Raw genomic sequence first — 13,755 nt, forward strand, 5'->3', positions numbered from 1 at the left:
TGCTCTCATACGCCTGCCACCGTCAGGCTGGGCTCCAGATCAGAAACCCTAACAATAAAAAGCCTCCCCTGCGTCTCTTGGATTCTCGTATTCCCCCCAGCCCTCATCTTGGTTGTCTCATGGCGTGCATGCTCGATTTCCGGTGCCTCGACGAAGGCCTCGGCGGCCAGAAGAACAAGCGCAAGAGATCCGAATCCGATGGCACCGAAACCATGGACGTCGACCCCCACGCCGCCGCCGCCGGCGGGGATGGCATCCTTCCGCCGTCCAAGAGGCCCGCCCTCCCGTCCCTTGAGAACCCGGAGAAGCCGGCCTTCGGCCGGCCCACCTACGATGGCGTCATCGCCGGCAAGGTCTCCGGCAGGAAGTGGAAGCAGGCCCGCCCCCGACGGGCGTCCGCCATCGCCGCCTCCCGCCGCGGCCTCTCTCTCGAGATCCGGACGAAAGAGAAGGAGCTGAAGCGGGCATTCCGGGAGCGAAAGGAGGAGCTCAAGGAGGAGATCCGGCGGAACAAGGAGGAGAAGAGGAAGAGGAGAGAGGAGAGGGAGAAGAGGAAGCAGGAGAACACTCTGAGGACGGGCACGATGCTCCAGAAGATCACCAACCCCAAGACCTTGAAGAAAATAACCAAGTCGAAGCAGAGAAAGCTGCTCAAAGTCGTCCCGGATGAGCTGCTCAACAAGAATAACAGCAATAACAAGAAAAAATAGGGCCTTCTGGTGACTTCCAGTTCCATCATTCCTTTTCTACGTTAATGTTAATTTTGATATGTTTGATGGTTCTCTGATGGTGGGACTTGGTGAATTGACTGGGTTTGGTTGCATGAGTAGGTATACTTTGACAAAAATTTTGGGAAGAACTAGATTTTTTCTGGTGCTAGATCGTGGTTCCTATACAATATTGAGCTAAAGTTGTGATGTTGCCCTTCTTCTTCTTTTTCTCTTCTTTTGAAAATCTATGGAGGTGTATGTTATGTGGCATGATCGTTTATCGTTGGCCGTTTAGTTTTTTCCTTATTCTGATGGCAAGTGGGATACTTAGTTCTTTTTCTTAATTTATAATCTGGCTCTTTTCGATTCTTATAATTCTTTCACCCTGTGTTATAAGACATTGCGACTTAGATTGCACTTATGTATCTGTATTGTTGTGGTCAAGACTTGATACGATATATGTAACATTTTGGTTTTAGATATTAGAAAAGTTTGAAGTAACAAATCTTGCGAAATTTCTATACCCAGACACTCTTTTTGTTTGTGCTGGGAAGGCAAATTGCATGGGACATGTTTGATAGGTTGATGCCAAGAGTGGGAGCTCATGGTTACAGAATGGGGGATTATTATGGTATTGGTGTGTCTGCCAGCTTGCTATTCAAATTAGCAGAAGACAACCTTGTTGAACCAATAATTACTGACATCATGCTTGTCCTCTGGCATTCGAAAGTGCTGTCAAATTTCAAAGCTTTGCTGAGAGCTTGGTAGCTCTTGACAATACAGATTTGAGGGCAGGGTGGAAAGAGTCAGATTCCAGCTTTATAACATTATTCGCAAGAAAACTCTTTCCCCGCTTTCCTCCCAACTTCTGAATTCAGCTTGCTTGTCTCTGGTTGCTCGTGTTTGGGGTCTTATCTCCAAGGGAGACCTCTAAACACCCTAAAGTGAATGAACTTATGGCCATGCTTTCTGCATACAAGATCGATGGTCCAAGTGAAGATAGTTACCAATTTTTTAGATTGCATTTAGTCTTTATTAACCTCAAGGTGAAGGTTTTAGCTAGGAGGAGGCCTTGAAACTTTATAGATTCTTTGAAATCCTTGCTTTTGTACATCCTCTTCTTTACGGTTGACATTCGTTGATCATCCTTCCTAGATGGCTAGATGGTGATCTTTGTATCAACCTGACTCTGTCTTATGAAGGATGCATCATCCATTCACCAATAGAGTTTGGTCTGACTTGCCAGAGGCAGCATGTTTAAGTGGCACTATTTCAAAGTGTATTTTGGTCTTGGCTCTTTGCTTAAATTCCATCATATTTCATTTTTATCTAAAGTTCACACATTATTTTTGCAGAAAGTGTTCAAAGAAAGAGAAAGAGATGCATCAAATTTTTGAACAAAGGTGGAGTTTTAGCATTGATTTTTTAGTATGCATTATTTCTTGTATGTATATGGTCTAGATTGGATGTTTTGGTTTAGGATAGTGATGCTCTAAAATTTGGCGCCATCATCAAGATCTTTATCTCTTCTTATCTTTAAAAATCACCTCTTCTACTTAGTGAACTAGCTATTGTATTATAGGTTGGGACCTTGATGCTTCTCTTCCTATCTCAACTTGTGGACTAAATCTAATTCTTGAGAAATACTTGCCTAATCCTTCTTTATGGAAGATCATTTTCTTTTGTGGTGTAACCATGAAATTGTAACAAGCCTATCTCAAGTACCTGACTGTTGTTGGCACTGCCGATCCTTATTCACTATAGAATTTCTATTGTAGACTGCATTAGTTGACATTTCCAATTTACTAAATCTTTATACATAAATTTCATTTGTATTACTTTAGGCCCTCTTTTGTTCACCATTTGGTATCATCCTCTCCCGCTCCATTTGGTATCAGAGCCACGTTAGTATCAACTTTATACAGTTCATTTAGCATTGAGCCCAATGAGAGGCTACTAGTAGTACCTTAGGCCAATTTGTACCCAACTATACTAGTGTGGGTTCATAGGCCAAGGTGACGTAAATCCATTGGATATCCCTTGTTGAGCCATACTAGTATAGGGAACTGGCATAGCCAGAATGGTTGGCTAAGCCTCTAATGATGTTGTATGCATAGAGGTATGATGTTCAGACTCTAGTTTCTTTATTCTGTGTTTTTTGTTATGATTCTTAGACTAAGGACATGAATTGGTTGATCATAATCCATCTCATGTTAGTCTTATGTTATTCAAACTGAAGTCATTAGGACGGCTGTCTTGCCACTCTTCTCATGTTCTTCTGTATTATTTCTGAGTGTGAGTCATTGGGAAGACCTTGTTTGGGAAGACCGTGTTTGCCCATTTGAAGTCAGGATGGCGAGTTTATCTGGAATGGCTAGGACTGTCTGCCTATTTATCTGGAATGGCTTGCTCTGATTCGGGTCAAGTTTTCATTCATTTGGTCGAATCACCTTGTGAATAGTGCATTTGCTGAAGTTGATGATGTACTCCTCATTGGGTTATTATGAAAATTATGATTAATTTCAACATAATTAGTTAGGAGTAAAATTGCCTCCATAACTACTCCGTTCTTTTCTTCGCATGAAGGATAACCCAATTCGTCAAAATATTTTTGACGTATGAACCATGGATCATTTAGATTTTGAACATCATTATGATCAAGGTACATAATCACCTGTTCAGATTGCTTCTCCAAATAAGTACTGTCTAGGATATTTTTCTGTGGTACTTCGTTCATCATAGGGTTAGATGATGAAGTTGCCTGAGAAAACATTTCTTTCTTTACAGCATTAATTTGCTATTGTTGGTCAACTGTCTTGTCCTCTTTCAGATAGATTGCTAGATCCACCATTTGTGGATATCTAATGGAAAGTGCATTGGCGCTACGTTCTCTACTCAAATGAAACAGAGCATTCTCTAAACTCATGGAAAGTGCATTGGCACTGCGTCCCTGCTATATCGAGCAGAATTTCTGCCTCGATTATAATTTGTTCCTTTGAGAGGAATCATACCTGCAAAAATCTAGTATTAGAAGGAGGATTATCCTCAAAAACTGGATTATAATATTTATAATAATTACAACTTGTTGTAAAATGTTATCAATAACTGATGCATTTTCATTTGTATAAGGTAAATTTTTTACCTCAATTTTGGCTTTCTGAGAACTTACCATAGCCTCTTGCTGTAGTGACCATGATGCAATATTCTTTGATTGATTATGCAACTTAATGATTGATGCATTGGTAATCTGGGACAAATTCTAAACTTTTTAATTTAAAGTTGTCAATGCCAATTTTAGAAGAGCTTGATTGCTTTTCTTTTTTAATAAGGGTTTCTTTTATCTCATTAATGACCTCTGTTTGTTGGTCTATTATGAAGGAAAATACTATTTGTTTTTCTTCTTTTACAAAGTAAATTTCTGTCTTATCTATCTTATTGATAGGCATTATATCATCTAAGAATGGTGTTCCTAGAATGATGTCATGAGTCAGATTTTTTATTATGATGAATGATGTTTTAATGCAAACATCTTTAGGACAGACAAATGTATCTGTTAGTTTTTCTTTAATAGGTAATTGGCTACCTTCTGCTATTATGATTCTTTGTGCAGTTTTCTTTAAGTATATTTTAGGAATTATTTCTTCTTTGATGCAATTAAAATCTGCACCACTATCCACTAAGGCAATTGTATTTTCTAAAATATAATTATTGTTTATTATAATGGTAACTTTAATATACCATTTCTGAGTGGTTACCTGTTTTAACATATTTAAATATTCGGGTAAGCCATCTGTTTCCTGAAGAATAGATTTTTTCTTCAGCTGATTCATTATAGATTGTTCCATATCAGGTTCATATTGTTTTTCTAGGCGTAATAACCTAAGTTGGGTCTTTTGACTTTCTTCTTTCAATAAAGTAATTTCTATTTCTAATTGATTTACTTTGTTTTTCAATTCACTCATTGAAACTGGTTTTTCTCTAATTTGAGAATAATGAAATCTAGTTAGGACTTCACTTAATTGATATCCTTCACTGGGTAGTACTGGTTTAGAAGTTTCTGCCCTATTTGGGTTCTTCTCCTGTAAAAACTCTAACAATTGTTTCTTAGTATTATTGTCATTAATTTGATCTAATACCTTAAGGATTTCTTCTTGACTATTGGTTAGGATGTTTAATCCTCTCATTTTTACCATTGATTTCCAATAGTCTTTATTGCAACTTGATTTATTGCAACAACAGTCATCTGAATCAGAATTTGATTCCGAAGATGAACTAGATGAGATAATATTTATCTCTTCATCATCTGATGTAAAGCTATTATATTCTTCTTCTTCTGAAGAAGAGTTTATCTTTAGTTTGGCTAACTAACTTTTTAGTTGGTCATCAACTTGTAATTCGTTGATCTTTCTTCTCATTGAACATTTATTAGCATAGTGCCCAAACCTACCACGTTTAAAACATTTAGGTTCATCTGTTCGATAAGGTTTTCTTTTGTATTTTTTAAGAGTATTTCTCTTGTTGTTAACGCCTCTTTTTAGCATACCATTTATCATTATGCTTTTTCCTACGAGGTGTTTTATGTTCATATTTTTTATATTTTCTTTTCTTCTTAACTAAACCTTGTGGTGTATCTTGCATATCAAATCCAAATTGGTGACAAAACTCACCTAATTGATATTTTTCTGAGTCTCTGTTTTTTCATTTGTCTTCTTAACCTTAAATCATTACATAAGGCTAATCCTTCTTGGGCACAAATATTTATTAATTGTCCATAATTATAATTTTGGTAGTCAATTGTGACTCCACCACTTCTATCTCTTAGGATTCTTTTAATCCTTTCTGCAAATAAATGGGGTAATCCTTCTACAAATTTGGGTTTCCATCTTTCATCACTAGGATTGCTTAATTGGAATACTCTGGACAAAATTGTATCTTTATACCATCTAAAATGGATTAATGCAGGACATTTTAAATTACTTAGGGGAGTTATTTTTCTTTCTCCTAAAGGTATTGGGTGTCCTATGAAATTTTGTACTATTGCTAAACACAATGTATACACTGCATCATGTTTAGCAGTTTGCATGTCGCTACTACCTGGTTGATTAGGTAGTTTTATTCTTCTTCTTGAGGTGTTGAACATTATTTCAACAGATCCATCGGTCAATTGAACTATTTGGTCTATGTTCTTGTTTATTATAGGTTCTTGTGGAATTGCTTCTTGCAATGTCCAAGATTCTGGAAAATTAATTTCATTCCATTTTATTAACCTATTGGTTGCAGCATTAGATGTTCTAAAATTAGTTTCTACTAATGTTGTCTGACTTGCCTGACGTTCTTGTCTAGGATTAGGTGATAAGGTGTTTAATACCTTATAATGAATTTTATAGCTTATTGCTATAATTTCAGATCCTGGCATGAAGTCATATCCATGCGTACTTATATTAAGTTTTAAGGCTTCCAATATATTTTGGTCTGTTAATGACAAAGTTAAATTTGGAATACAATTAAAGTAAACTGGTCCATTAAACATACTAGTTTCTATTACTGCTGCTAGAGAAGATTTGAAGTCATTGCTTCTTCCATCTCTAACTATTGACATAAGACTAGCATTTATCCCTAATAGAGTTAAGGGTTTAAATGCTACCTGGATCATACCTATGTGTATAAATTTATACTTTCCTAGGTATGGTTTAATGTCTTTATCCCTTAGTAAGTTAAGGGTTTGAGGTGCTCCAAATATTTTGAGTGTTTGTTCTATGGTTTTTATTACCATTTTTGAGGTTAAATCATATCATCCTATTTTATATATTTGGCTTGGAGATACTTTTGGAATTGTCCAATTTTTTAATTTATCCCAATATTTTGGATACTTAATTAACTTTGCATTTTTAATTAGATTATTATTATTATTATTGCTGGGATCTTGGCTTTCTACGGATATTTCCATAGATGCTAAGATGATGATGTATATGCATAGGTTCATGATGTTATAGACTCTAATCTTTTCATTTTATGACCATTTGCTATGATCCTAAGACTCAGTATACTACCTCCATTCGCATATGGTTATCTACCCATCAATCTTGTTATATTTTACATTAATTCAAACTTAATCACTAAGTCCATCACAGAAGCGGCTATTGTCAACTCCTCAATCTAGTTCTATACCAAACCATTTATGAGTTAATCATCAAGTCCCTCATGGATGCGGCCAACAACGCCCTAAACTTGCCATCTCAGCATCAAACAGGCAAACACGGCCTTCCCAATGACTCACACTTAGAAATAATACGGGAAGAACATGAGAAGAGTAGCAAGGCAGCCATCCTAATGACTTCAGTTTGAATAACATAAGACTAGCATGGGATGGATTTTGATCAACCAATTCATGTCCTTAGTCTAAGAATCATAACAAAAAACACAGAATAAAGAGACTAGAGTCTGAACATCATACCTCTATGCATACAACATCATCAGAGGCTTAGCCAGCCATTCTGGCTATGCCAATTCCCTATACTAGTGTGGTTGGCTCAACAAGGGATATCCAATGGATCTGCATCACCTTGGCCTATGAACCCACACTAGTATAGTTGCATACAAACTGGCCTAGGGAACTACCAGTAAGCTCCCCTTGGGCTTAGCGCTAAATGAACTGGGGCAGAGGTTTAGTTCCACATCGCCTAGACATGGGTTCGTGCACAGGCTTATATGGTGTCCTGGCCTTTACCTTCACGAGGCCTTTTGGAGGGAAGGAAAATATGGTAACAAAGCTAGCGGTGCCTAAGCCTGCGTCGGCGTGTGGGCCCGGCCTCTCGCTCCCACCTATTAAGGGGAAGAAGTACTTGTGAAGCCCATGAGGGGCGTGCGGGGAAAATAGCTCTCGTGAGTCGAGAGGGCGTGGGAGGGGTAGAGGTTTAGTCCCACATCACTTGGACATGGGTTCGTGCATAGGCTTATATGGTGCCCTGGCCCTTGCCTTCACGAGGCCTTTTGGAGGGAAGGGAAACCATGGTATCAGAGCTAGTGGTGCCTAAGCTTGTGTCGGCGTGTGGGCTTGGCCTCTCACTCCCGCCTATTAAGGGGAAGTACCCGTGAAGCCCGTGAGGGGCGTCCGAGGAAAATAGTACCTGTGAGCCGAGAGGGCGTGGGAGGGGCGGAGGTTTAGTCCCACATCGCTTGTACATGGGTTCGTGCACAGGCTTATATAGTGTCCTAGCCTTTACCTTCATGAGGCCTTTTGGAGGGAAGGGAAACCATGGTATCAGAGCCAGCGGTGCCTAAGCCTGCGTCGGCATGTGCGCCCGGCCTCTCACTCTTGCCTGTTAAGGGGAAGAAGTACCTGTGAAGCCCGTAAGGCACGTGAGGGGAAAATAGTACCCGTGAGCCGAGAGGGCGTGGGAAGGGCAGAGGTTTAGTCCCACATCGCCTGGACATGGGTTCGTGCACAGGCTTATATGGTGTCCAGGCCCTTACCTTCACGAGGCCTTTTAGAGTTTGAGTCAAGCTCCTTTACAAGATCGCCGTAGATTTATATGTTGAATGAGCACATTTTTGTCAATTCTTGTCCGCTCATTTCTAAGCGGTACAACTCCCATGTTTCCTCTGAAATCGTGATATCTAACCAATTCAATGTTTAACAATTGTAAAGCTCAGTATTTTGTCTTTTCTGTGTTTATGTCTGGGATCCTCTTTGGTAGCCTATAATTTGGTCAAATAGAGTCTTGTGTTGGTTCATGAACCTTGTCCATCAACTTTCTTTTGCAAAGATTCTTGCCCGAAGTAGTTTCTTATATGTCCATACAGAGATGTAATTTTCAAAAAACTTAGCTTTCTAAACATGTAGTTCTGAAACTTCATTTTGAGGATGCTCATTTCTGCTACTTTGGATGTACAAATAATATCGTGCTTGTGTTGCTATAGGCTTCTTTCTTGGTCCGCATTTCATTAGAGTAGTCTTCTAGCTAGTACAACTGATTTAGAACCGTAAATGATTTAGAGCCTATCTAATCAGGGTAATGTTAGAAATTTGTTCACATGAATAAGCAATATTTTGAAGAGACATCCTTTGATTTGATCCTTCAAAAGTTCCATAAAGACTTTGTACTCCATGTAATGTTGCTTTTTTTTATTTTCTAACAAGTGAAATTGTAGTCTTAAAGTCAGTATTAGTTTTACGAGGATATTACAAATCTTCAAGTACTTAATTTTCGTATATTTGAATGTATTATTTTATGTCAGATAGCTGATAACTTCATTTAGTCAGGTGGTTGGAGTGGCATGTTGAGAGAAATCTCACATTTACTTTAGAGCAAATGGAAAGACAGAAATGCCAAGAAATTTAGCAAACGACCTGTGATCAGGGTTTGCTTGACTAGAAGATAGCTGTACTTTGCATTTTCTGTATAAATTATTGACCTGGTACTGCTTCTCACTCGAGAGTAGAGTGAAGTACAAGAAGTAGATTTGTCAACTCTTTCCATGTTGGTTCTATTTTGTTGTGTTGGTTGGTTGTCAACCTGTTTTATTAGGTTTTCAGATATGGTCGTTTTCAGATATAGGAAGCTGGTTTTTGTTTTGGGCTAAAATTCTTGGGGAAGCTTGAGTTTTTTTTTTTTTTGTTACCCACCACCACCACCACCACCATCATCATTACTACTATTAAGGTTGTCATTAGACGATGGCATCCAGTTGAATTGCTTTTGTTTATAAACTATGGATAATATTACATCAAAATATAAACTATGGATTGTCTAGTTTGGCTAGATTTTGGAATAATTCAAGTTCGTTGGATAAGAATCACTATAAGGGGTTTGTATGGCAGGTTGATGTTATGAGTGGTCTAGCATGTGAGTCTAATTTGTGGATGACATCCTCATGTGTTTCAAGTCGAAGAGCGAAGGTAGACAACATTATGTGCCATGGAATACAGAAGCGGCACTATTATGTAAAATTTCAATTTTTGTTAAAGCTGTGTGGTACATCCTTCTCTAGGTTCTCAGCTTGTGTCGGGGACTATTCTGGTGAGATGGGGGATGGTTTCTCAGCTGTTCTTAGAATTTTTTTATCTTCAGCGAAGGCTTTTCACAAAAGAAAAAAAGGTTGGTGAGAAACAATGAAAGCTTTTAAGGGAACTTGGAAAATGACGTCATACTTTTTAGTGTTGGAAATTGTGAAATATTATCTTGTATTGTTTCAGTTATTAAATTATGTCCAATGGTTGTCACTCCTTTCCTAAGAGATTTAAAACCCAGTAGTAGCACATTACCACTGATTACTTGAAATGCTGAACTTAATCTTATCTTTTGAGCTTTTTCTTTTTTCTTTTTTTTTTTAAAATTTTCTATTAATCAATTGATAGATAAATGCAGTTCTTTGAATATGATCCTCTAGCAGCAAGCATTAGGTTTCATTATTGAAAACTTCAGCTTTAGCCAGGTGCAGGCTTCAAGGCATGACATTGTGAAAAAAGAAAGAAGAAAAGAATGGCTTTCGAACGTGTGGCTGTCATTCATTATATGTGATAGCTACAGATGTAATTATCTGCCCACATCTTAGTGTGTGTGTGTGTGTGGGGGGGGGGGGGGGGGGGGGGGGGGGGTGACTGGTTGCAGAATTCCTCTTCTTGTTTCCCCCTCTAAGTTCTGTGGTCTTAGGATGGTCGAGGTCAATGAAAAATTAAGTTGATGCTTTAATCTTGCTATTAAGTAAGCTTATTGCATGATGTGGTTCTCTCTATTTTATGGCCCTCGGCTGGCTTAGCATCTTTATAGGTCAGCCACAAAAGCTGAGCTACAAGCAAATTTGCAATCTTTACTGCTTTGTCTGGAAGGAGCAGATCGATATGTGATATTGGCATCAAAATTTGCTAGAATTTGTGGTAAAAAGTTTCCCTGTAGCTCCAACCTTCCAAATCCTTGAGGAATTATAAAGCTTTTCAGCTCACAGAAGAAAAAAGTTTGGTTCCAGTAGGCTTCTCTCGGTTGTCTGATACCTATATGTGTACCCTCAATCTCCCTCTCAATTTTTTCATTTCTTGACTGAATGATCTAGGGCTTCACTTCATGATGATTTATATTTTTTTTCTCCGATATGCGTTAAGATTATGAATGTTATGCTTTAGTCAGATGCCAGTCCAATGAGATTTTAAGTGCTTGGTTGTCATGAATGTGTTATTCTGTTAATGATGCTGCTCGATTGTTTCTCATGAACGATGACATGTTAATTTGGTGTTTATCTTCAGAAATATATTTTTGATGCTCTCAAGTTTAAAACGTTTATCATTGGATTCTTCAAATTTCTTGAGTGATCTAATGCGACACTGCCATCCAACTTCATCATCTAGATCTCAAGAAATTGTGTCGCTTTACCGCCTCTGTCATAAAAATTATTTTAAATCTGAAACGTACGAACGACGTGACCAAGAAGTGGAGCCTTGCTCGCCTTTTGTTTGACAAAATGCCATCCTGACCCTACTGCCCTCGACTCCCTCCTTCGCGAGGCAGATGGGTAAGTGGAGCTTCGGGCTCGCCTTCTCCTCGTCCCTACCAATATGGAATCCTACCCTCTCGACCCCTGCTTGTGCCTCCACCACCCCAGACTCTTCGTCCATATTGTTCGGCAACGCCACCGCCTCCACCGTATTCGCTGGTGAATTCCTCCTTGCCTCCATCGGTCTTGACGGCTTCTGCAGCGCTGAAGCCATTTGCGGCATGGCCAAGTCCGTTGGTGCACGGGCGACACTGCTAATGGCGCGGGTTACCAATGTGGAGGAAGAAGCATCAAGATGGTGGTGTGCAGTCTCAAACAATCGCATGAGATTGTTACACTATAGGATACTAGTACTATCTCTGTAGTAGGATTCAATAATCTGACATCCTTCTTTTCCATGCAGATTAATTCTTGTACTACACTTCTTGTGGAATGTTCAAGGATTCAATCATGGCGGGATAGGGTTGGAACTTAAAATTTTCAATGCTGGCTGGGACACTAGCTGTAGCAATGGAGTTCAAGACAATGCCAAAAATGAGTACGCAAGCTTATGTCACCACCTCTACCATGTTTGATGCAATGCATCAAAAAAAGAAGAAAATCCAAATGAGTACGGTCTTTTGCTTCCTGACACTGATTGATATGTAGAAACTTAGGGAGAGATGCATCTGGGCGTAGGATGCTCGTTGGAAGTAGCAGCGATCTTTAATTGAAGTTCTTAACTTTTCTGAAAGGGAAAATGAATTCATTTAACTTTTATGACCGGGAAAATGAATTCTATGAAAGGAAGATAGATCATTTTATCTTTGTGGAATGATAAGATGCCTTGTTTTGGGAAGTTGGTGGAAAGAAAATTATCTCATCTTTTGGGGTGTTTCGGTTGGTGATAGCCATTTGCAGGCTGTTAGGTGCTTGCTTGCAGACCAGAGGGAGGAGCATGTGAGACATCGTGGAGGAAGAAAAACACACTTAGGCCCTATTTGGGAAAAAAAATGAAGGGATAAAAAGCACTTTCTGACCCTTCAAAAATATTTTTATATAAAATAAAGGTATTTGGTAAAAATTTTGAGAAATTGTTTTAGCTTTCTTACAAAGCTAAAAATAACTTTTTGGAAGAAACTTCATTTTGGAGATTTTCGAAAAAACACTTTTAGGCTCAGTCGGAAAGCTGTTTTTTTTTTACCAAAATATCTATAATAAAATATAACAATTGCACAAAATGTCTCTTTAATAATCGTTTAACCAATTTTATCACCTAACTAGAAAATTTGTTATATTATGAAAAATTAATTTACGCTAATAATTATAATATTTTATATTTCTATTATTGTATTATACTATAAATATAATATTATATTACATTATATTATAATACATTGATTGTTATGTTAAATAATTTAATATTATATTAAATTATTATGCTATAGTATACAATATTAAATTACTATATTATAATAATATTATATTACATTACAGTAATATTATACTATATCATATATTTATGTATTAATACATATTATATTTTATTATGCTCTGTTGTATAATACTATGCAATGTTTTTTTATGGTTATTTTGTCATACCAAAAGTACTTTCTCAGTTTATTTACCAAACACATATTAAAGTAGCACATCATTTTAAAAATGTAGCTACCAAACAGTAAACAACTTTTTATAAAAGCTTTACTTTAGAAAACTCTACTTTCAAAAGCTTTACCTCTAAAAGCTCTATTACCAACAGCTCCTCCAAACGGGCCTTTAACTATCCAATAATCTATAAGCATTGTAATGCAGTTCTTCCTCTTTCTTTCTCCCATCTCTCTTTCTATTTCTGGAGACGAAGCATTCCTAGCGGGCATTCATGGCCTCCTCCATCTAATAAGGTCGTGCCTTTTTATATCTTTCACTGATTTATGATATTTTTCTAGAATTATATTAATATCAAGTGACATTTTTGGACTTTTGAAGCATTATGTTAACTCCATTAAGTGGCTGGTATGGCCATATCAGATTACATCAAATGTCTAAGATAAGGTGTTGATTGTAAATTTTTATAGTCGAGGTGATCCACAAGCCAACCTAGTAAATTTTGAAGCATTTTCCCCATTCATGTATTGACTGATGGCAAATGATGAGCATGACCAAGCAACATTTTATAAGCCTTCAACACCTTAGAGATAATGAAAAGCACATATTTCTCAGTAGGAGAACAAAGTATATATACATATATATATTCTTCTACTTTCTTCCTATTCTCTCATTAGACTTTAGCATGGAGTTTTATCCATTCCTTCTTGTTATGTCCTTTTATTCTCAGTAAGATGGTTATGGTGTACTAGTGGAGGTCTGTCATCACGTATGAGGATGACGACGTCAGGCAAATTATATGAGTCCTAATTGCAAATTATATGAGTCCTAATTGCACTATACTAGATCGTAGCACTGCAATCCATATGACTCACCTCCTCCGAAGGATAAAAAATATTACAAAGGGACAAGATGCAAATGGATGGAGGTTGGTTTCTTTACATCTATTTCAAAAGAAGTGCCAAAGGGAGAA

At 37.7% G+C, this 13,755-nt stretch overlaps 1 protein-coding gene and 1 long non-coding RNA gene across 2 annotated transcripts; both read left to right on the plus strand.

Moving 5' to 3' along the window:
- LOC103717068 (coiled-coil domain-containing protein 86-like) lies at positions 1-927 on the plus strand. Its single transcript, XM_008805308.4, has one exon. The coding sequence runs from the start codon at positions 120-122 to the stop codon at positions 708-710; it is 591 nt and encodes a 196-aa protein (XP_008803530.2). The 5' UTR covers positions 1-119; the 3' UTR covers positions 711-927.
- Positions 928-10,305: 9,378 nt separating this feature from the next.
- On the plus strand, positions 10,306-12,173 carry LOC113463382. The gene is made up of 2 exons (XR_003387527.2): positions 10,306-11,499; positions 11,602-12,173. It is a non-coding gene; the product is annotated as an uncharacterized LOC113463382 (long non-coding RNA).
- The last annotated feature ends 1,582 nt before the right edge of the window (positions 12,174-13,755 follow it).

Source organism: Phoenix dactylifera, chromosome 11 (genome assembly GCF_009389715.1).
Source record: "Phoenix dactylifera cultivar Barhee BC4 chromosome 11, palm_55x_up_171113_PBpolish2nd_filt_p, whole genome shotgun sequence".
NCBI lineage: Eukaryota > Viridiplantae > Streptophyta > Magnoliopsida > Arecales > Arecaceae > Phoenix > Phoenix dactylifera.

Coding starts and splice junctions, on each gene's coding strand:
- LOC103717068 (XM_008805308.4), top strand. CDS start 120: ATGGCGTGCATGCTCGATTTCCGGTGCCTCGACGAAGGCCTCGGCGGC.